At 33.3% G+C, this 26015-nt stretch overlaps 1 protein-coding gene across 2 annotated transcripts in view; it reads right to left on the minus strand.

Moving 5' to 3' along the window:
• The window catches only part of LOC148300661 (ecdysone receptor-like), a 343879-nt gene that overhangs the window by 62153 nt on the left and 255711 nt on the right, over positions 1-26015 (minus strand). The window contains exon 1 of one of the 2 annotated variants that reach the window (XM_088274455.1): positions 15062-15850. The exons of the other annotated variant lie outside the window; for it this stretch is intronic. Within the exon in view, the coding sequence (XP_088130581.1) occupies positions 15062-15380 (319 nt within the window). The 5' untranslated portion in view covers positions 15381-15850. Of the gene's footprint in view, positions 1-15061; positions 15851-26015 lie in introns of those variants that run through there. 2 annotated transcript variants of the gene reach the window in all.

Consider the following 26015-nt stretch of genomic DNA (forward strand, 5'->3'; position numbering starts at 1 on the left):
GTTATCTTGTCATTCGGTTATTCTACCTGTTTGCAAATAACGATTATTACGAAATGTCAGTCACTGCAATAATTAATAATTTTATAGCCATACGACCTTTGGAGTCAACGTCCTTAGTATTTCACAAACACGTTCGATTATCTCGGCATACACACACGAATTTATTACAAAACACGTCAGAGCGAATTCGCCATTTTCGCTCTGTCAATAACACGGCATACATACAGCATACCAGTTTATATTCAAAACGAAGGAGAAAAAAAACTTCAAATTCCGAGCGCGATCCGAGGCCGATTGAAAAGGTAGGAGACCTTGTTTGCTGGCGATTCGTCCGCAGGATCACTGCTGGGGCAATGAAATTTTAATTAAAACACTAGAAATAAAAAGGAGCAAACACGTTAATGTAGAATATGTATGATAATTCACGATATTTTGGCTCTATTCAAATACTTGTTCACAAATCTGGATTATCTTCAATTATAGGAGTTATTTTTTAAATTATGTTTTGAAGAAATTAAAGAGTTTCTGCTCATTCAAGGACTATGTTTCAAATTTAAACTCAGTAAACCTCCCTATAACGTTAAGATAGGTACCGCGTTATCGGAGGTAATTTTTTATGAGGTTTATATTTTTAATTTAATTTTAACATTTTAACCATCGGAAAAGTGTGAAATGAGTAATACAAATTTAAAAAAAATTAAAACATTAACTCCATATAAACTGCAATAAAGCGGTACCTACCTCAACGTAAGAAGGGGGTTTACTGTAGATACTATATATACCAGTTCCGAAAAATTGAGTAGTGGGGTTGTAAATCATGGGTAGAATTGGCGAATGTTATACCTGTGTAAAATGATCACTTAAACCAGCCTATGACTGTCGTAAGTCCTGTAAATGCCAAGACCTCCAAATTCTTCAATATCTATGTTGATATATGAAAAATAATATGCAATAAATAATTCATACTTATTTTTTCAGATTTGCAGTTTGAGCAGTCTTGAATCGAATTCAAATAAATGCTGACCGCATCGAGCAATTGCAAAATGCAATAATTGTTTTTTAATACGCTGATGTAACAGCGATTTCCGCAACTATCTAGGAATTCTCAGAATCTGCAAATATGCTAGTTAGTATAACAGAAAAATAGATCTGAACGTGTTGAAAACAATTGCGCAATAGTATTATGAATCATCTGATTTATTTTAAGAAGAAAAACCCAATCTTGCCATATACATATAACGTTGATCAAGCCGTTTGATGTCCACGTACCCACATGGACTTTTGGGCAAGTTTTTTTCTCTATTTTTGTTTTGTTCTAGGTTCGTTGTGCTGTTAGTGATGATTATTTTTTGTCAAAAGGTAAATACTGGTTATAACACTCAATGAGTTTTATTTCATTACACGCGAAGTTTCGTATTTCATTGCACGCATTAGTTTCGAAAACGACAGATGTTTTCATCTACAGGTGAAAAGGAAAAACAACTAGCAAAAAAAATGTTTGAGTATACATAGAGGTTGGAAGGGTAATAAATAGAGGGGGGGGATTTAAGGAACGGGAATTTTGTAAAAGGAAACATAGATAATAATGGTGACGTATTTTAAAAATGCATTTTATTAATTAACGTTTTATCAACAATATATATTTTTTTATTTCTAAATTTTCTAAATTGTTAGTGGTAAGTCGGCAGATAGATCAGCTTCGTGAATTGGCTATCGTGTGGTGTCATTTGCCTGTGTTTAGACACAACATGATCTCACAAGATCTTATCAGCGCGGTAACAATATTGAGTGAAAGTACATTCATTATAGACATATGTCTGCCTCCGTGGTGTAATGGTTAGCGTGTTTAGCTACGGTGCTGGAGGTCCCGGGTTCGATTCCCAGAGGGGGGTAAAAATAAATATAAGGAAGTGATTTTACACTCTAATATTTATTTAATTTTACTCTGGATATATTATTGTATACTATTGCGCCAATACTCACATATCGCTCACTCCTTTCAAGAACGTCATAAATCAAAATACTTGATATTTCAGGAGAACGTTTTTAAGTTTAAAAATATAATACAATGTATTAAAAATAAATATCAAGCCACTTATTGAATTTTTTACTGTGCAACAGATCTTTTTAGGTAAAACCTGAAGAATTTTTCTCCATTTGAAAAATATTTATTATATTTAAAAAAAAAATTAAACAATACCTTTTCTTCAAAATGCAAAAACAACACTTTCTGCCCTGTAGCGGGTAAATATTAAGTTAAAAATATGCTGCTTTTGCTGGGATATAGTACATTTTTTGGGCATTTCGAAAATATACACAACTGAAAATTGACGAATTTTGATTTATGACGTTCTTGAAAGGAGTGAGCGATATGTACTTATTATTCTACCCATTATCAGCACCCAATGGTGCATAGGGCACTGCATCGTATTTACGCAGTGTTATTATGATCGTTACTTACGCGAAGGTAAGGTGATCAATCCTGCACTTCAGTCAACAGGGAAATAAAATTTAAAAAAATATATACATATATTACAGCGAAAATTCAGAAATATTTATTTTAACCCCTCCCCTTGGGAATCGAACCTGAGGCTTTCAGCAGGAGGGCTAAATATTTTCTGCTATGATTCATTTAAAAATATTGCGTAATACACTGCAATAAAGCTAGAATTTTCAAACGTTATAATATTTATTAATATTAATTTTTAAAGCATTATAAACAGATATTTATATTCATCGTTACAATACGTGATAAATATTATCAATTGCGAAGGGATCGAAAAAACCTGACAGGTTATTTTACATTTCATAGGGAAAAAAACATACAAATATGAATAAAATCAACATAATAATATGTGGGTCAAACAGTTTTACTCTAAACGACGTGTAACATAATGAATTTTATTACACCAAAAGAAATGATCATTCTATAATATGTTTGTCATACGCGTTCGACAAATTAGAAATGAGGAATATATTAAATTTTATTACGCTAGAAAAGCACCGCAAACATTATCGCATACCGCGTGACTATTTAATTTATATATAAAAAAATCCTTTTCCGTTCGCTATTCAGCATGAGACCAAGGGGTCAAAATTATCATATATTAAAAATTATAACCGTTGTTCGTGACATTGAGTTTTTACATATGAACCGCGTGTGAAGTTCTCTCTCTCGACCAGATCTGCATAAAATAAACAAAAAATGTGCATACTTAATTAAAAGTCTAGCAAAAAATGTAGCCGCAAATTTATCTGCGAATTCTAATATCAACCTGCAATAGACATCATCCAACCGGAACCAAATGTGACAGAATCCTAAAAAAACTGTTTCACTATTTATTTATATGTTTTATGCAATACATTTGAGGCAGTGCCCTATGCACCATTGGGTGTAGAGATGCTTCTATCAAAGGGTTTAAAAATAAACGAGTCGTTTAAATAAACATATACTCAGGTGGTAATAAACAAGTGTTTTTATTTATAATATATTAAAAGTTTAATTTAATTAACAATATACAGCTTTTCACTAAAAATAGCAAATTCATTAATTGATTCGGCAGTCACTCTACTTAGTAAATATCACTATTTCTTAAAATCTACTTTGACACGAGTTTCGATGCATTCTTGAAAATGATGCGTAATGCATGGAAACACGTCGCTCACTCGTTTTAACAAAGTCATATATCAAAATTCGTCAATTTTCAGTTGTGCATGTTTTCGGAATGCCCATAAAATGTACTATATCCCAGCAAAAGCGGCATATTTTTAACTTCATATTTACCCGCTATAGGGCAGAAAGTGTTGTTATTGCATTTTAAAGAAAATGTATTGTTTAATTATTTTTTTAAATATACTAAATATTTTTTAAATGGAGAAAAAACATTCAGGTTTTACATAAAATATCTGTTGCTTAGTAAAAAATTCAATAAGTGGCTTGCTATTTATTTTTGAAACATTTTATTATATTTTTAAACTTTAAAAAAGATCTCCTGAAAAATCAATTTTTTATAATGACGTTGTTGAAACGAGTGAGAGACGTATTACAGTAGATTTGAAGAAATAGGGGTATTAACAAAGTAAAACATAAATAAATAATAAAAAAATACGTTCAAATAGTAGAAATGCTCTAGATGCAGTGTTCTATTTGATAAAACTCTAGATAGTGAAGCAGATCAAGGTTGGAAGGTATGTAACCCATTTCGGAGAGAAGGCGATCTCAAATAGTGACAAGCAATAATGTAACAAACTAGTCGACTCAATGGCAAACTGGTATTAAGTATGCCGAGGAGGCATTACACCGTGTAGCCGGCAAATAGCAACCATGCTGTGGCCAACTCTAGTGCAGGTATATTATTGGGACATCTTATCGAGATGGAAAAATAAACAATTCATAGTGCAGATTTATTTAGCAAGTCTGCATGCAAAAATGGAAAATAAAAATGCAGAAAAAAGGGTGATCAAAACGTAGCATTTCTTTTTCAATATGTATTAATTTTATCATAAGATCTCTGTTTACAGATGGTACAATGTATAAAAAAAGAATTAAAGTGTACTTATGTAATTCTAAAAAAAAAAATATGTTAAAAACTTTATATTATTTATTGATTCGGCATTAACTTTGTGGAATGACATGATTATTTTATTAAAATTAAACACTTGAATAATCCACTTTATCGAGTTTTATTTTTATTTACGACTAGTTTCGAAAACGACAGTTGTTTTCATCTTCTGGTACGAATTAAAACTGTTTTAATTTGTACCAGAAGATGGAGTCGTTATAATCGTCGGGTATGTATGAGGAGATGCATGAATGTAGAAGAGGCAAAGAATGTTTGCAAAGACAGAGTGGTGTGGCGTTCGATTCTCTCTGCCTACCCCTGCGGGGAAGCGGCGTGATGGTTAGTTAGTTAGTTAGTTCAGAAGATGAAAACAATTGTCGTTTTCGAAACTAGTCGTTAATAAAAATAAAACTCGATAAAGTGGATTATTCAAGTGTTTAATTTTAAAATATTAAAAAACTTTAATTTTAAGTTAACTAATTGACATTTACAGTTTGAAAAACTTTTAAAATAAAAACAGTGGATTTTTAAAAGGCATGTAAATTTAACTAATCCAGGGTACATTATTTTTCGGTACATTTAATTTATTTTCATTTTTATAAATGAAACAACTTGTGGCTGTCTGAGCATCGCAAGGCTAACGACCTGGCGTTTGGCTGGCTTAAGCCAACACTTTTTACACTTGTGTAACGTTCACCATTCTGCCCATTATTGAAGATCCATAAGTTTTTGAAACCTGCATATATGCAATGGTCTCGTTTCCCTTCCACATGCTGGTTCAATTTTCAATAGATTCGGAAGTATGACTGTGGCGCCACCAGTTGAGAAATTTGTGAAGAAATTATTTAGCTTGCTTATATACAATAATTGCTTATATACTTTTATATACAACATTTTGAGTGTGTCCAAATACTTGTTCACAAAATCTGGATTATCTCCAATTACAAGAGTTATTTTCATATTATTTTTTGACATCTCATCAAAGATGAAGAAGAATATGGAAGTCTGGGCATTTACGGGGCTGACGACCGTCATGGGCTGGTTTAAGTGATCACTTTACACACGTGTAACATTCACCAATTCTACCCATTATTGACAACCACACTACTCAAATTCTTGGAAGTTCCATATATATGAACCAATTTAGAAACCTTGTTCTTGAATCACTATAACTTCACTAGAGACATCTATTGGTGAGATGTAAAATAATAGACGTAAATGCCCAGACTTCCATATTCTTCTTCATCTTTGATGAGATGTCAAAAAATAATACTTTTATATACATTTGACGAAATAAAATTGAATGAACCATGCGGTATTGTCATCGCCAAATCGGGATAAATATGAGGTCGTTCAGTGTAAAACATCTCGCATCACGCGTAGCGTCTCATGCACAGGCAAGTACGTGCGGAGAGATTGGCATTATAATTCGACATGCAAACAAAGTCACTTGTTTCTCCTAACCTCGTCCCAGATTCAACCTGCTGGAGTTGTACGTCACGCCATTATCACCCATTTGAGTGCATAATGTGCGGTAACGATATTTTCCGATAACACTTAGTCACGCTTTAGAGTCCTGCGGGTAAAAATGAAAACTCAAAGTGTCATTGTTACGCGCTAAAAGCTTAAATTTTCAGGATAAAACTTAAATAGGCACTGACATCTGTTTTCTAATTAACTAACTTGGCACGATCAGACATGCTAAAATACTTGAAAGCGGTCGGTCGAAATAATCGGAGGGTATGCATGAGGAGATGCATGAACGTGGTAGAGGCGAAGAATGTTTGGAAATACAGAGTGGTGTGGTGTTCTATTCACTCTGCTAAGCCATGCGGGGAAGTGGCGTGATGGTTAATTAGTTAGTTAACTAACTATATATTTTTCTGATAGTCTCGTATTCAGGTACATTAAAACAAATCCCGTGGTCTACCATACAATTTTCATGTTAAATATCTTTAGTTTCCTTATGAAATACATGCATACAAGTGTTTTTGTACTGATTTTTTACCACTAAAATAATACAATGAAAACACTATAAAAATAGACGACCCGGAAAGTTATTATTACTGTACGTATAGTAAATATAATTATATCATAATTATTGTGCGTTATGCAATGATTCCCCCAAACCGAAGGACCCACATATGTAATACTTTATAATGTGATTCACACATGGACGGTTGTGAATATTTCTTTTCACGCTACAAAGCCAATATTGTGGGTCATTAGATCGTTATTGTGTGTATTCTATGAATGGCATGTGCTTAATTTATGAGTATCCAGGTTATAATACCTCGTACGTAGTCGACAATAACTATTTTAATAGCTCGACACTCTACGTAGCTATTACTCGTGAATTATGAACCTAGAGTGAATGCTGTTGTAACGCGTCCCCTCAGACGAATGTGTGGAAAATCGTTGTATGACAGAATTAAAAATAAAAATAAGTGCGCAAAATCGTTGTATGACAGAATTAAAAATGAAAATAGGTGTGGAAAATCGTTGTATGACAGAATTAAAAATAAAGATGGGTGTGGAAATCGTTGTATGACAGAATTAAAAATAAGGATATTAGAAACTAGCGTAAGGCTAAACCAGGGATAATTGAAAATATTGCGAAAAGATTTTTTAGGTGGTATGGACAAGTAGAGTCAATGGATAACGAGAGAATGACTAAGAAAGCATATTTGGCAAATGTGAACGGGAGAACAGAACGAGGACGGCCAAAAAGAATTATCATGACCAGATCTATTAAAACTTAAAATCTGGTGGCATCAAAAGTCTACGTAACTCCTCTTATCTTGAATATTTGAAAGTTTCATATTTTGTAAAGTTAATCAGGCAGTAAACTGAATGAAATAGACTCACACGGAAATGTTATTAAAGGTATGCCAAATTACGAGGAATGCAATGATTTATGCTCTAAAATATGCCGATTTCACTTTTTACACGGAAAACAGCGATTAGTCCGACGTCCAGCGGTCCGAAAACACAAAATTATGTGGTTAACAAGAATGAGATTTGCCTCATGACCTTAAGTTTGGCGCCTAACAAAACTATCATACATGTAACATATCGCTCACTCCTTTCAAGAACGTCATAAATCAAAAATCGTCAATTTTCAATTGTGCATGTTTTAAATTGTGCCCAGAAAATGAACTATATACCAGCAAAAGCGGCTTATTTTTAACTTAATATTTACCCGCTAGAGGGCAGAAAGTGTTGTTTTTGCATTTTGAAGAAAAGGTATTATTTAATAATTTTTTTTAAATATAATAAATATTTTTCAAATGGAGAAAAACCCTTTAAGTTTTACCTAAAAAGATCTGTTGCACAGTAAAAAGTTCAGTAAGTGGCTTGATATTTATTTTTAATACATTGTATTGTATTTTTAAACTTTAAAAACGTTCTCCTGAAAAATCAAGTTTTTTGATTTATGACGTTCTTGAAAGGAGTGAGCGATATAATACGAGTTGAGAAATATCAAAGAAAAATCGTGACTGAAGCAGCCGCTCCACATCGCTGGCGATACTTGGTCAGCGATGTAAAGTGGATAAAAGGAAAAAAAAACTCGTCCAGATCGGTGAGCCCGCCCAGAGCTATGAGAAACAAACTCGACACACGATAAAGGAACTTTGCTCTTTTAGTGGCAGCGATAGAGGAGAATTTGAGTCAAACACTAATGGACTCGTAGAAGTTTTACCTGGAGTGAAAGATAATAGTAAAACAAAACAAATAAAGCTGCTTAATGCTTTTGCTATTATAAGAATGTAAAATAACGGGTAAAAAATCAGACTATAAGAATAGATTAAGTAACTGCCAACGAAATTCGTAGATGTGTAACATATTAGAACATATAGTATTTATAATATATTACATCGACTCTTATTATAACATACTTAGTTAAATATATATATATATATATATATATATATATATATATATATATATATATATATATATATATATATATATATATATATATATATATATATATATATATATATATATATATATATATATATATATATATATATATATATATATATATATATATATATATATATATATATATATATATATATATATATATATATATATATATATATATATATATATATATATATATATATATATATATATATATATATATATATATATATATATATATATATATATATATATATATATATATATATAACCCTTATCCGCACCCCAATGGTGCATAGGGCACTGCATCATATAAACGCAGTGTTATCTTGATCGTTAACACATAAAGGAAAGGTGATCAGCCCTCCGCTTCAGGTACCAGTCCAAGGTAATATTGAATAAATATTACAGTGAAAAAATCACTTATATTTATTTTACCCCCCTTGGGAATCGAACCCGGGACCTCCAGAACGGTAGCCGAGCCTGCTGACCATTACACTACGGAGGCGGATGATAACATACTTAGTTAAAAAAGAACGGGGTAAAAAATCGGACTATAAGGCAAGATAAAGAAGTTAACAACGAAACTCGTATATAAGTAACATATTAGTTTATAAAGTAGTTATATTATGCTACATTGATTCTTTTATTATAACATACTTAGTAAGTTAGTAATAAAATAAGGGGTAAAAATTAAGCTAGAAGATTAGATTAAGTAACTTTTATACTAACGAAATTCGTAGATACGTATCATTAGTACATATAGTCTTATAAAATGTATATAACATTGAGTCTTTCATTATAACATAGTTGAAAAATAACGGGTAAAAAATCAGGCTATAAGATTAGATTAAGTAACTACTATCGAAATACGTAGATAAGTAACATTTAAGTACATGAAGTCGTTATATTATATTACATTGACTCTTATTATAACATACTTACATAAAAGTCTTCGACGTCAAGTAAAGTAATAGTGACGGTTCAAATCAGGTATTGCGATAGTTTTTAGGGCGAGGCCACTCAAAAAACCGATTCAATACTAATGACCGAGTCGAGAAAGAATAGAGACCGAATGGAGAGAAAAAAAGTGAAAGAGATGAATAGAATTAATAATCTAATCGAGCGTCTACGTATGGAGTGCATTGTGTCAAGTTGCGCAAACGGCTGACCCTGAAATGGCCGACGAAGAGCGAGCCGCTTCAGAAATTGCATAATAGGGCGTTGCAACACGAATACCCCGGGCGAAGAATGCACTGTGTGGAAGGGACATCGCGGCAGGTGCACGCAAGGCCAAAATAACAAAAACAGACGGGCTTTCTAATGAAATTTTATCTCGCGTTATTTTCAATCGGATAAGTCCGCGGGAATACAGGCAATGTTGATTACTTTAATAACCGGCATTAAACGTACATTAGTATCGTTAGGCGGATTGCATTTCACTATACACTAGCCATTTTGACTTTAAAAAGTACATATAGCTCAATTGGTGCAACAACGACGTAATTACACTTTTTAAAACAAGTTTAATATGTCAAAATATGCCGAGAGACATTGGGAGAAATATCGACAGAATTGATTTTGTGGTGAAATGCTGCGAGATGGCGCGAATGTCACTGTAAAATTGAGTAAAATGGCGCCAGTTCTGTTGCTACAACGTCTGAATGGCATCTCCTGTAATAGTTCTAAAAGTGTAATTACGCCATTGTAACACCAAATGAGCGATATTGTAACATCTCGATTCTTTACATCTAATAATGTTACATCGAGGATTTTTTCCGGCAAAGCACGTAAAATTGAGTGATACATATCTAGAGAGGATTATAAAGATAATGATAAATATGGCCAATTTATAAAGCGCCACTTTTGTGAGAAAATACCTCAAGGGCGCTTTACAATTACAGTAATTACTATGGATAAGAGATACGGAAAGGCTGGGTCTTGAGTTTGATCTTTGAGTTGAGATCGCAATTCGACGGGATTCTAGATAGATCTCAGATTCGTGGGTAAGTTGTCCCACGCCACATATAAGTAGTTAGGCCATAAAAATATTGACTTGATTTTTATAAGTAAACAGGGGGTAAAATATCTACCATATTTTAGGAAACAATCTACCGTATTTTAGGTAAAATATCTTTAATATTTTAGGTACCTAACTACAGGTAAAAATTGGAAGTACAGAAAGGCGATCATAGGGTTAAAAAAAATTAAGTATAATATTAAATTATACATGTTTACTTTCTCTCACATCGAATATAAATACCACGTAAACAGTTTAAGGAAAAGGCGATACTATGTTAGCACAGTTCGTTTTATTATTATTTAATTTCCGATTTAAAAAAAATAGAGTAGCTCCGACTCGCCTTTGTGAAAAAATGCGTGAGAAACTAGGCCGACATTTTAGGGTTTTACATTATACCAGGAAGGTACCTATAAAGTTTCGCCCAAAAAACGAACGAGGAAAACGGACCGCAAAAAAAACGGCGTTCTAATTTTAAATTCTATCGAGGCACATGGCGTGCAGGATCGACTGCAAAAAAATCGCACGCCAAAAACAAGGGAATTGCATCAGATGAAAGGTGTTCTGGATTAAGTCTGCCCGCCGCTGGGGAAGGGGGAATACGGGACCAGTTCACCTTGAACTGTCGCCAATTTTTTTCCCCATACACGTGCGCCCTCGAATCCGGACGAAGGTCAATAGCGTGCAACGGCGGAAGGGGTAAGAGGGGAGCTGAGACACCCTCCTTGGATTAGGCCTCGCTTCCACGATCCGTATTGTGTCAGGCCTATAGAGCTACCCTTTAGTCAGTCTATAGAGTTTATTTAAAAAAAAAAGAGAAATATTTATTATTCACAAAAATATTTCAATTTCATACTATCTCTGTTAGCCCAAGCTGCTCATGATTAGAAATAGGTATTGAACTGTAGTAGAGTGGGTTCGAACCGAGAAACTCTGAATCAAGAGTCTTCGACACTAACCACGGGACATCAACCCGACACAATTAATTTATTTATTGATTTATTTCAATTAAATTACATACATAAGTAGCATTATAAAATTCTCGCTTAGCGATTACCATTACTCATTTTTTGGAGCATGGGATTAAGGTTAGCACGACTGAAAAACTAATAAGAAAACACAGGGCAAAATGTAAAATATAAAGCAATAAAAGGTACTGTAAATAGGCATATAGAAAATAACATAAGGTAAGAAATATCTTCTTTAAACCCTCATCCGCACCCGATGGTACATAGGACACTGCATCATATAAACGCAGTGTTATTTTGATCATTTACACATGAAGGAAAGGTGATCAGCCCTCCCCTTCAGGTCCAGAGTGATATTCAATAAATAATAGAGTGAAAAAATGACTTATATTTATTTGATCCCCCCCCTGGGAATCGAACCCTGGACCTCCAGTATGGTAGCCGAGCGTGCCGACCATTACACTATGGACGCGGAGTTTTTTTTGTTGGAGAAAATATAACTAATCACTAACACAAATGACATTCCCATAAAGTATATTTTCAGTTCATTAATTACCTATCCCTGACTGGGTTCTATTTTATATATGTCAGGCAGGTTAATTTGGATATAGACAACATATTGTAAGAACTTTACTCCAAACTTAGTTGTGTTTATCGGCTCCACGTGTATTAATTATGTATTATAACGATGAATTTATCTGTGTAAGTATCGGATTGGTGTTGCTGTGAGTTCGCATCCACCGGTGGTAAAGAACGGTCATTATTAAAAGAACAAGTTGAGTTCTAGAGATTTGATTAAGTTTATCCTTCAAATGATTCTTAAACGTCTGCGTAGACTTTTAGCTATTTATTCTTTCTGGAGACTTCCGTGTGGGGAAGGAAATAGAATTCCAGTATTTTTCTTTATTTCAGTTCAAAGAGAAAACTTTCTAGCCCGCCCACTTACAAAAGATATAACAAAGGATAATTCAAGGACTTAGCAGATGTTTTCTAGTTGATATATACATCAATAATGTTATGGAAAGGGGGTTTTAATAAATTATGCAGACTAATAACTAAGATCATGTCATATCCTGCAGATGTAGGCAGAGAGGATGGAACACATCGCAACGTTGTTTGCCTAATACATTTGTACAGCCTTAATGGTGATGATTATATACAATACACTATTACGAGTATTTTTTGGATTCTTCCTTTATTTATACAATTACAACAAATACAAAATATACTCAAGAATCAATTATTAGCCATATTTCGTATTTGTATTATAAACAGTTTGATAAAATCTGGCAGTACATAGACTAAATAAACTACGTGTATAAATAATATTTTTAAAATAAATAAAAAACAATAAAAAAAAAGAAAATTATTTACATTTTCGTAGGCAAATTCTTAACAATTCGATCTTAGACTGTGAGAGCACACACTGGCGTCTCAAGCAGTCGCAGTCGGATTGCAGTCGATTGAGATTTTTGTAATAAAACTGCAGAGCAGCCAGCTTGAAGTAGTTGATTCCAACTTCTCAAACCTGCGAGTCTGTTTCCGCACTTATTGATCGCAATTAATTTCATTTTTACATTTCTTCCAATATCATTTACGTGATACAATAACAAAAGATGCATTTAAATGCATTTTCGTATAAACACAGGTAGGTACCCAAATCCGTTACACAGCTGCAGCGAGAGATAAAAATGTGTGACCAACCATATAAATATTTGTACTTACACGAGTACCTACCTACATATCTTGTGCGAGAATATTTGTATGCACAAGACATACATACCTATCAATTTTTATTTGCTTTTGTTGTTGATAAAAGTAACGCTAAGCAAACTGAAATGTAATTAAATATAACATGTTTATAAACAACTGATATATGAAGGTACCATCGTAACGCGTTATATTGTCGTCAGTAACGTTTGTCTATGCTCTGACCTTAATCTCATTTAAAAGTCTCGTGGGCTAGAGAAATAGTTAAGAAAAAAATACATTTACTTAATTATTTTCTCAAATAATAAACGTCCACATTAATTCTATTTGAATATATTAATTGATTCAAGTTACAGGTGTAACTCCAATTTGAAGGCTAATGGCATGCGCTTACGGCTGCAATTAAATGGTCAATACGTTGCGCAATAGTTAAAATTTCTTAGAAAAAATTATAATTGCGATGAAATTTTAAAAGAACTTAAAAATGAATAACTTGACAAATGATTTTATAAAATCATAAGTAAGGGATCAAACTAATGCAGTGCCCTAAGAACAATTCGATGCGGAAAAGAGAAAAAGAGCGAATATTGAATATAATGTAATAAAATACATTTTCATTTTATTAATATGAACACGACTAGTTTCGAGAACTACAGATGTTCTCATCAACATGTAAAAATACAAACTGATGAAAATACAAGCAGTTTGTACTTTAACCTGTTGATGAGAACATCTGTATATGTCAAAACTATTCGTGTTTACCAGATTAATGTTTTGTACCGACATTTCTGGCTGGAATTGCATTTCGTATAGTAAAACAATAGTTTTTAACCTTATAGTTTTTCCACATTCATTTTATTTGATCCGTAAATCGAGTTTTGTCGTTACCGATATCCTTAGACTGTGGCGTTTCCAATTATATGCTCGAAACGTGATCTTAAACAAGTGTTTTATTTTTATATTTAAAGCATCGTTATTCAACAAAGTTTATGCCAAATCACAAAGTAATGAAATTATAACTCTAAATCAAATGTCTCGTCTGAACTTCAAGGTGCGGGAGAATGCAAGGGAACTAGGAACCGACAGAAAAGCCTGTAGACGGTTTATGGATTCCGCATGCTCCACATAGGTAGCGGATATGGTTTAATTAACTAATTATATATATACTCAAAACGCAATACCGAAAAAAAAACTATTTAAAATGAATATTTTCATGAATCGCTCACTCCTTTCAAGAACGTCATAAATCAAAAATCGTAAATTTTTTAGTTGTGCATGTTTTCAGAATGCCCAGAAAATGTACTATATCCCAGCAAAAGACGCATGTTTTTAACTTAATATTTACCCGCTACAGGGCAGAAAGTGTTGTTTTTTGCATTTTGAAGAAAAGGTATTGTTTAATTATTTTTTGAAAAATACTAAATATTTTTCAAATGGAGAAAAAACCTTCAGGTTATACTTAAAAAGATATGTTGCACAGTAAAAAGTTCAGTAAGTGGCTTGATATTTATTATTAATACATTGTATTATATTTTTTAACTTTAAAAACGTTCGCATGAAAAATCAAGTTTTTTTTATTTATGACGTTCTTGAAAGGAGTGAGCGATATGTGTACAGTACATACTAAGTTTATGTATGACATACTGAGAAAAAATGGTCAAATACGTAAGTGCAATATTCATATCCATTTCTACTTTTTACCTAACTCGTATCATCTACTGTAAATTTTATCCCAAAGCGACCCCAGAAGAATATTTCATCACCTGAATGGTATGAAGAAATTTTACATTCATAAGAATGCAAGGCTGAGATAAGCATCATCGATTAAATTAAGAAAGAGTGAAAAAGAATCGTCGATCCTCGCTCTTTACCTGAGGATACGGATCCGTTTTCGGACTTGGGTGTGTTGGGGGTGTGCGGCAGCGCCATGGGCGGCAGCGGCAGCGGCAGGGCCGGGGGCGCGCAGCCGCCCAGCCCGGCGCCCGCGGGCCCGTGGCCCCCGTAGCCGAGCGGCAGCGCCTCCGCGTACCCCCACAGGTCCAGGTCGGGGTACTCCGGCGAGCCCAGCGACTCGGGCGACATGACCATGGCGGGGGTGATCAGCGCGGACGAGGACGTCACCTCGACCGAGCTCTCCTCGAGCATGCGCAGGGTCTGGAAACCCCCGTTGTTCGACCAGCGGCGTTTCATTTTAGGACACGAATCAGCACCAAAATAACACAGATTTATTTATTACACTCTAAAGCGGTTGGTTGCACAATTTGCTTATCCGATATGTTTTGATCGACGGGGTAAATAAACAAGGACGGAACGGCATCAACCACCTCCGAAGGCGACCCTGGTACAAGAGGCTTTCATCGCAACCGATTGACGAATGTATCACTCACTTTTCACTAAATACTAGAATAATCACAGAGCACCCGATAAGTACACTACACTAAAGGGACGAAACTGTTTCTGTTTCCGCAACAAGTGGGAGCTGACAGGTGTCAGGACCTCGCGGGTGACATCAACGCGCGCGGAGCGCAGCGGATAGAGGAGGTAACGCGGCGCACGGCGGAACAGAAAGCTCGCGCGACTCGGGAATCTCCGTCAGCTTTCGCGTCTCTCCGGAGCCGAGCGTGCGCATGAACGATGCGGACGGACGCGCGCACTGAAATGCCGGCTGGATCACTGCCACGGCCGGAGCGTGACGTCACCCCCCCTCCACCGAGCCCAGATACCTATGTTATTATTTTTATTATTACAATTTAGAAAGGTAGGTAGTATGCGGCCGGTAGTCACTGAACCGCCCCCCGAGCCGACTACCTACCTATGTATAATATCATACCTACAAACATATCTTGGAAAATCTTTACCGATCGATAAAATTATCAAAGATCCTATCGTAATAGATCCATCTTGCGGTATGGGACACGGCACAATGATCGAAAATAAGACGATACTGCCATTCTTTGAAAATAGATCCCAATCATTTTTTATTATTATTATTAACTTTATTCATACCACGGCTATCGCATTTTTTTTATATCGCAGCTATTTGTTTTTTGTTTGTTTTGAAAAAAGGTTTCAAAATCGATTAATTCATTAAAGATTTATTGACATTGTAATTACCTACTCTATAATAGAAATCATATTCGTCAGAAAACTGAATGCACATTACTGAATTAAATGTTTTTATTTTATTTTTTAATTATTTTCTTTTGAAAATGGTTTAAAATAGTGTGTCGATTAATGCTTCAAAGATTTATTGTTACGATTTAAATACCTACTCGATATTAAAGTCAAATTCGTTAGAAAAACGTGTCACTGTATGAATTGTTTTTATTTCATTTTTTTATAATATTTTTTGTGAATACGCGAGTGGGTCATGTTGTGAATTTCATAAGAATATTGTTACAAAGTAGCACAAAGAAAAATACGTAGTTTTAATTATTCCTATGAGTAATGTCCGCCAGTGTTGGTAAAAAGTAGATATCGAAGATTTCTGTTGACCCCTCACATATTTTCTAGATAACTACAGATAAATAAGTACATGAGATAAGTGGTAGACATAGCAATAACAAATTAAGCATATTTATATATGTATATATATATATATATATATATATATATATATATATATATATATATATATATATATATATATATATATATATATATATATATATATATATATATATATATATATATATATATATATATATATATATATATATATATATATATATATATATATATATATATATATACAAACATATATGTATATGCATAAATACTTATTGGTGTGTCTGACAGGCATTTACAGGGCTTATGACTTATCATAGATTGGTTAAGTGATCACTTTAAACACTTGCAACATTTACCATTCTACCCATGATTGACAATCCCACTGCTCAAATTTTTTTTATTTAATAATACAATACAAAAATTGTATAATAGAAAAACATTCAAATAATGTTTTCAGTCATCTCCCAGTATATAATATAATCTGTTTAGGATCTTGCGTAGATTTTAAGAAAAGAGTCTCTTCTAAATAAAAGCTTGAATCAACCATAGATGATGCCGTAAACTCAAACATGAAGCGAAATGAGATTTATGATAATTGTATGAGTTCCAAAAATTTGAGTAGTGTGGTTGTCAATCATGGGTAGAGTGTTAAAGTTACACGTGCATAAACTGATAAATTAACCAGCCTACGATAGGTGATATACCCTGTGAATACCCAGACTTCCATATTCTTCTATAACATAACATATAGGTACATATATACTGGTATTGACGAATTTGGTAAGAGTTACGAACAACAAATACGCGAAAAACATAATACACAATTAATTATTCATATTCCATCCATCATTCCGACGTACCTGGGACACTTTTCGTGTAATACGCCAGGCAAAAGAAGAAAAGTCATCGCGAATAGCGAAATTTCGTAATTTTAAATACGTTTTCGCTCTTGTTAAGGCAAAAGGCGAAATATGAGTCGCCAAATATTTATACCCAATGAACGTGTTGCCCTCTTTCCTTTACGTCATCGTAGTTCACGGTCAAGGAAATAAAAGGGTAGCTTTACAATACAATAAGATTTTATTATTCAGGTTGCGAATTATTGAGTTTATTAACAAAAACGACGAAAAACGCTCAGTATGGTGTATAAACTTGGCTTAAACAATTCCTCCGCCTCCGTAGTGTAATGGTCAGTACGCTCGGCTACCGTTCTGGAGGTCCCGGGTTCGATTCTCAGAGGGGTCAATTCAATATAAGTGATTTTTTTCACTGTAATATTAATTCAGTATTACGCTGGACTGATACCTGAAGCGGGGGGCTGATCACCTTTCCTTCATATGTTAACGATCAAGATAACACTGCGTTTATATGATGAAGTGCCCTATGCACCATTTAGGTAAAACCATAAGGGTTTGATCTAAACAACCGAACTAACTAACTGACCATCACGCCGCTTCACCGCAGGGGTAGGCAGAGAGAATAAAACGCCACACCGATGTGTTTTTGTAAACAATATACGCCCCTTCCACATTCGTGAATCTCTTCATTCATATAAGCCGATCATTCCCACTCCTGACCTGACCACTTTCAAGTATTTGAAATACAAGTTTTTTACCAAGCACATTCTCCTCATAAATTTGTTTTACCGTTCTTTCCTCACTCATTCGATTCATATGCCCAAACCATCTTAACACAGTTTTCTTAATTTTATAGATAATACTCTTATGTTAGCCTTCCATTGTTTCCTTATATCACCATTCAAGCATCTCTTATACATCGTTTCGTCGCACATTCGTCTGAGAGATCGCATTTCGACTTTTTCAGTCTATCCTTCTTCTGCTAACTCCATACGGTTGGAACCAGGGCTCCATTTTGCACTGCCATTTTAGCTTTCGCTGAAAGGTTTTTTCTACTGTAACTAATTTCAGTGCACTATTCATTCATCACTGATGATAAACGGTGAATTTGTTTACTGGTAAAAATAAACACATACAAGTGTATCACGTGTTTATTCTATTATTATAGCAAAACATTTCAAGTTATAATAATTACTAGAATGTTACCATTTTTTTCTATATACTGTTTTTTTTACAACAATAATAAACCAATTTAAACTTGCTTATTTACATGTTTTCAGTTTTGTTACAGAATTCTCGATAAGATTTAATAAACCGTAATATTTATAAACGCATTTGAATTAGTTGAAATATTTCATATTAAAATCAAACACTGATTTTTAGAGATTACTAAATTGTATTTTATCATTAAAAACACATAATAATAGAATTTGTGACAATTGTAACGGCATTTTCAAACTACTGTAATATTTAATATACAAATCAAAATGGAATTCTAGAAATTAAAATTAACGATAACAATGTTTTTTAATTCAACATTTTGAGTGTGTCCAAATTCTTGTTCACAAAATTTGGATTATCTCCAATTACAGGAGTTATTTTCATATTATTTTTTGACATCTCATCAAAGATGAAGTTCTAGTGATTCAAGAACAAGGTTTCTAAATTGGTTCATATATGTAGAACTTCCAAGAATTTGAGTAGTGTGGTTGTCAATAATGGGTAGAATTGGTGAATGTTACACGTGTGTAAAGTGATCACTTAAACCAGCCGATGACGGTCGTCAGCCCCGTAAATGCCCAGACTTCCATATTCTTCTTCATCTTTGATGAGATGTCAAAAAATAATATGAAAATAACTTCTGTAATTGGAGATAATCCAGATTTTGTGAACAAGTATTTGGACACACTCAAAATGTTGTAAATAAATTATCTGGTCAAATTATAAGCTTAATAATAAAAATGAAAATGGTATTTTCTGGCGTTTCTCATGTGTGTGATTATAATCCAGGATTCGGATCTCACATACTAATATAAGAGTTTCTGCTTAATAAAAAGCTTCTTTACATCTCACCAATAGATGTCTCTAGTGAAGTTCTAGTGATTCATGAACAAGGTTTCTAAATTGGTTCATATATGTAGAACTTCCAAGAATTTGAGTAGTGTGGTTGTCAATAATGGGTAGAATTGGTGAATGTTACACGTGTGTAAAGTGATCACTTAAACCAGCCTATGACGGTCGTAATCCCCGTAAATGCCCAGACTTCCATATTCTTCTTCATCTTTGATGAGATATCAAAAAATAATAATAAACCAATTTAAACTTGCACATTTTCATGTTTTCAGTTTTGTTACAGAATTCTCGATAAGATTTAATAAACCGTAATATTTATAAACGCATTTGAATTAGTTGAAATATTTCATATTAAAATCAAACACTGATTTTTAGAGATTACTAAATTGTATTTTATCATTAAAAAAAAAATAATAGAATTTGTGACAATTGTAACGGCATTTTCAAACTACTGTAATATTTAATACACAAATCAAAATGGAATTCTAGAAATTAAAATTAACGATAACAATGTTTTTTAATTCAACATTTTGAGTGTGTCCAAATACTTGTTCACAAAATCTGGATTATCTCCAATTACAGGAGTTATTTTCATATTATTTTTTGACATCTCATCAAAGATGAAGTTCTAGTGATTCAAGAACAAGGTTTCTAAATTGGTTCATATATGTAGAACTTCCAAGAATTTGAGTAGTGTGGTTGTCAATAATGGGTAGAATTGGTGAATGTTACACGTGTGTAAAGTGATCACTTAAACCAACCGATGACGGTCGTCAGCCCCGTAAATGCCCAGACTTCCATATTCTTCTTCATCTTTGATGAGATGTCAAAAAAAAAAAAATTAATTCACATAATAAATGCGTTTAGCTTCATAATTTTAGAAATTAAGACAGCAATTCTAGAATCAGGTTCAGAAGTTGCGTTGAAATATTACATTAGGGTAAACATCATTGTAATAATATATAAGTAAAAAATAAGATATTCTTGTGCATAAAAAGGTGTTTTTCTGTTTTTCTTATGAATGAAGTATTGTAAATTTTACGTGGGTTGATATTTGGTGTAAGATTTATCAGGGTTAAAGTCACTGCCATACATTTTTGAACTTACTATAAATAAAATGGCGTATTTCCAAGCACGGAGAAAAATAAAAACGTAATAAAAAATGACGTAACGAGAAACTGGCTCAGTGGAGCTTTTTTATGATATGCAACACCAAAAAAAGATCAAATGAAATTTGAATGTGGGGCGCGCAGTGGTAAAAAATAAACACTAATTATATCCGACACATTTCCATTCATAAAAGCAAGGGTTGATTATAAAATTTCATTTTTTAATTCGTTTCCAACATTGGCATTTTTTCAACACCCACATTTCTCACCACACGACTTTCTTTAATAAAGAAAATATACTGCATTTAAATAAATTTACTTTAAAATAAAAAAAAGTTAATTAATCACAATTCGTAATGAAGCGTTACAATGTCAAAGCCATATATATCCATTATCTTTAAAAAATAAATAATAATGGTATTTATGTATTAATTTTAAATCAAACACAGATTTTTTGAGTCTACTAAGTTGTATTTTATTAACAAAAACACATAGAAAATTATATTGTGACTTTTTATATTGCATATTAAAATTCCGCCTCCATAGTGTAATGATCAGCACAATCGGCTACCATTCTGTAGGTCCCGGGTTCGATTCCCAGGGGGGGTCAAATAAATATAAGTGATTTTTTCACCCTAATATTTATTCAATATCACCCTGGACTGGTACCTGAAGCGGATGGCTGATCACCTTTTCTTCATGTGTTAACGATCGAGATAACACTGCGTTTATATGCAGTGCCCTATGCACCTTTGTTTAATTAAGAGTACACTCAATAAATCATGATTTCTCACTTAATAAGAATTTTATTCATTGATGTCCAAACCATCTCAACACACCTTTCTTAATTTTATCGATAATGCTTATCTCAGCTTTGCATTCCTTCCTTATTTCACTATTCGCACATCTATCATACATCGTTTTGTCGCACATTCTTCTGAGAGATCGCATTTCGACTGCATGAAAGGTGTGTTGAGATGGTTTGGACATGTAGAACGAATGAGTGAGGAAAGAACGGTAAAACAAATTTATGAGGCGAATGTTAGCGGGAAAAGAAGCAGAGGAAGACCGAGAAAAACATGGCACGATCAGGTATGCCAAATACTTGAAAGTGGTCAGGTTAGGAGTCCTAACAATCGGCGGGTATGTATGAGGAGATGCATGAACGTGGAAGAGGCGAAGAATGTTTGCAAGGACAGAGTGGTGTGGCGCTCTATTCTCTCTGCCTACCCCTGCGGGGAAGCGGCGTGATGGTTAGTTTTTTTTTTTTGTTTTATTCATTGATAGAAAAAATGTTCAAAAGGTAAGGTATCCATAAGAACACTGCGTATTGCGAATAATGTCCTTGCACCTCCTTTGAGAGTTTGATAAAATCAGGTTTGTATGTCGTTATTTTTAGCACGTTTCCAGGTTGTCATCAATGAGATAATTTCTCAATTTGCTTTAATAAGGTCCATCCTTGAAAAATATTGTTCGCATGAATACGTAGAGTCGAAGAGCCTTCCCGCGGATATTTGTGCCGAAGCCGCACTTAAAAGGTCAAAGAGCCGCATACGGCTCTGGAGCCACACTTTGACCACCCCTGGTATAAACCATAGGGCATTAATACTACAATGCGTCGTATGTTCATAAGACTGTTTTTATTGTGAGTATGTTGATATCACTTTTAATGTATTCACCTACATATGTCAAGAGCTTGCACTAGGTGTAATCAATTTTTAGTATTTATTATAATTAATATTTAATAAAGTTATTTTATTTATTGTTTCGGCATTAACTTTGTGGTAAGACATGTTACAATGATTAAAGAAAACACTTCGTTTTTTACCACTTGAGTTTTATTATAGACTACATGTTTCAAATTATGAATTATCTTGAAAATTTAGAAATACAAAAAAACCTGAATTCTAATGATAATTTATTAAATAATATATTGTTTCAAAATTCTTCGCCATTGCTTTCCATTTTTCCTTTGTTTTCAAATTCCGTCCCTTGACTAACCCCTTCCCCTTACTTTCCCCTCTCCTTATTTATAGAACAATTTTATATTTTATATTTTAGTTATTATACAGACCTGAATGATGGAAGTTTAACTTCTGAAACATGTAGTCTATAATAAAACTCAAGTGGTAAAAAACGAAGTGTTTTCTTTAATCATTTTAATAAAGTTATAAAGAAATTAGTTTTATGAGAAAATAGTGTATGTATAATAAATTAGTTTGAATAAGGAATTTTGTAATAAATAGTAAATTATTACTATTTATTACGAAATTCGTTATTCAAACTAATTGATTATACAAACATTATTTTCTCATAAAAAAACTAATTTCTTTATAACCATGTTATTCATCGTTCAATTTGTGTAATACGACTTAAAAACCATAACAATAACCATACCATCGTCAGGTCTAATGTAGACTGATTATGGAATGGTTAATCCGAAACCGGTAGTCATAAAGTAGTGTTTTCAAGTGGTATTACACAGAGTGAACGACGAATGATAAGGCAAGTGTTATACTACCATACCACAAGTTAAAAATGCTTTTTACATCAAACACATAATTTATTTATGCTTATGTACAAGCACTATCTGCCCACTAATTTTAAAAGACTGCATAAGGTTTAAATTTGACCAGCATCAGTAGTCTGTTTTTGGTTGGTTGGAAGATATTGCTTCTTAGCAACAAACCTGCAAATGTAAATATATTCTGTGTAAGAAGTAAAATAAATACATAAATATAAAAACTGTTACACCTGCATAATATTTATCCGATCGTTTCATTTTATCAATTATGGAAACACCGTTTTACTCCATTGGCTACGCGAAAATGTTGCAACAATAATATTTATTTAAACATATTTTCGCTTACTCAAAACACGTGCTTTGATTTTTATGCACTGAAGTACAAACATAAAATAATAAAAATATAAAATTCTACAAAACAACACCCGATCAATAAATATTCATTTATTAAGTATTTGCTCAGTAAGCATTTGCGTTTTTATATCACAAATATTTGTATGATAGTTCAATTCGTATGCATGCGGAGATGCATGCATGTGGAAGAGGCGAAGATTGTTTGCACAGACAGATTGTTATGCCATTCTATTAACTTTGTCTACCCCTGCGGAGAAGCGGTGTGATGGTTAGTTAGTTAATTAAGAAAAAAATATAAAAAAAAGGAATAACCCGCAAAGCCTCTACTTTTAGAGGCCTGGCAGGTAGGATAGGGAAAGCAAATGTAAAAAATACAACAGAAATACCCAGATCAATTGAAAATAAATATTCCGTGAATTTATTTTTAAATTGGCGGGAATCGAACCCGCGATGACGATTTCTCAGTAGGGCGTCTACCCAACTACGCCAACTACACGTGTTTATTTTACCCTCTAGGAATCGATTCCGTTAACCATTGCGCTACGGAGTCAGACAACTTGAGTTATAAGTTCGTCATTTGTAGCGAGAACCGTGAAAAATTAGGTGTCTATCGGAAACAATCCAATCCAAGGTCTGCTATTATTATGGAATCGAGGTTCAACAAGGTTCACAGCAATGTCAGGCGAAAATCAATTCAATTTTAGGCGCAAACTGTTACATTTTAGGTTAATTTATCACCGGCCGTGGGACGTCGTTGATGACACCATTATTGGAAACTTTTACGGTAAGGCTGTATCGAAAATATTCACCCTGAAAGCCTCTTTATATACTATCGATTAGGCACCCACCCTTTGCCTGAGATACCTTTTAAAGTCTAATACAAATCTTACACAGGTTGATACTTTATAATACATATATCGTAATGTTTATTGTACTTAAAATAGAATTTTGTGTGAAGTTAGGCTATTTGGATAATATTTACACTAAAAGCTTTTTTATAAACTATCGATTGGCACTCACCCTTTACAAGTTTAATACAAACCACTTTTAAGTATTTATTTTTTTATAAAAATGTTAATAATATTAGTATATAACCGGTTTCGAGACGTAGACAGTTTGGTAGACATAAAAATCTCAAGGAGTGGTTATATACTAATATTATTAACATTTTTTTTAAAAAAAATGTAAAAATGACTAACCACAAAGTAAATGCTTTAAATATTAATAAAATTGAGAATCACTTTTAAGTTTTACTTAGTAAATACCACAATTTCTTAAAATCTATTGTGACACGTGTTTCATTCTACAATACGGTGTTTGAAAATGATGCGGAATGCATCGAAACACGTCTCAAAATAGATTTTGAGAAATAGTGGTATTTATCAAGTAAAACTTAAATTTAAAAAGAATAGATATTACCACAAAGCCAAACCAATTAATGAAATTGATACAAACATTTAGCTGAAAATCATTTGCAGTAAACAAAATTCTTACAGAGGAAGTCGAATTAGCAGTGCACAATGGGGTTCTGATTCCAGCCCTAACAAATGGAATTGAAGCGTGGAGTTGATAAATGAAGGATAAAAGTACACTAAGCGCAGTCGAAATGCGATCACTTAGACGGATGTGCGGTAAAATAAGGATAGAATGCAAGGCTGATACGAGCATTATCGATTGAATTAAGAAAGGTGAATTGAAAAGGTTTGGTCATGTAGAACGAATGTGTGAGGAAAAAAGTGTAAAACAAATATATGAGGGAAACGGAGTTAGAAATTGGCATGATCAACACTTGGAAGTGGATAGGTCAGAGGTCGGAGTGTATCAATGAAGAAGGGTGCTTTAATGGGGCGTTCTATACTCTCTGCTTATCCCCGAGGGTAAGCGGCGTGATAGTTAGTATGTCTTAGCCAAAAATTAAACAATATAAAATATTATAAACGATCCCATATCAAAACTGGTTTCATAAAGAAAGCCCACTAAAAGCGTTAAAAAATCCCAATCCCGAGTAATATGGAATTAGCGATTTTACAATCAAAGCCTTCTATGTTTATGTATGTTTTCAAATGAATATTTACTTTAAACTGAATATGCGATTCACAAAAAACATGAATATCTACATATACGAGTACCAACGCAGATGGTATATTCGTAAAATAGATCTCAATAAAATGATTGCAAAAAAAATGTACAAGCATATCGCATTTTATCTGTCTGCCCGAACTCGGTTGCTTTTAATATTATTAGATGTAGTGTAAGATATTTTAAATTGAATATTAGAGCATACGTTACACATTACGACGTATGTAATTAACCAACACAATAACAAAAATGAAAAGAGCAAAGCGAAAGACGTAAATTACGAGAAGCGGGAAGAACATCTTACACATACGCAAGCTCT

Source organism: Brachycentrus maculatus, unplaced genomic scaffold (genome assembly GCF_059751285.1).
Source record: "Brachycentrus maculatus isolate JH-2025_06_01 unplaced genomic scaffold, ASM5975128v1 h1tg000677l, whole genome shotgun sequence".
In the NCBI taxonomy this organism is placed as follows: domain Eukaryota; kingdom Metazoa; phylum Arthropoda; class Insecta; order Trichoptera; family Brachycentridae; genus Brachycentrus; species Brachycentrus maculatus.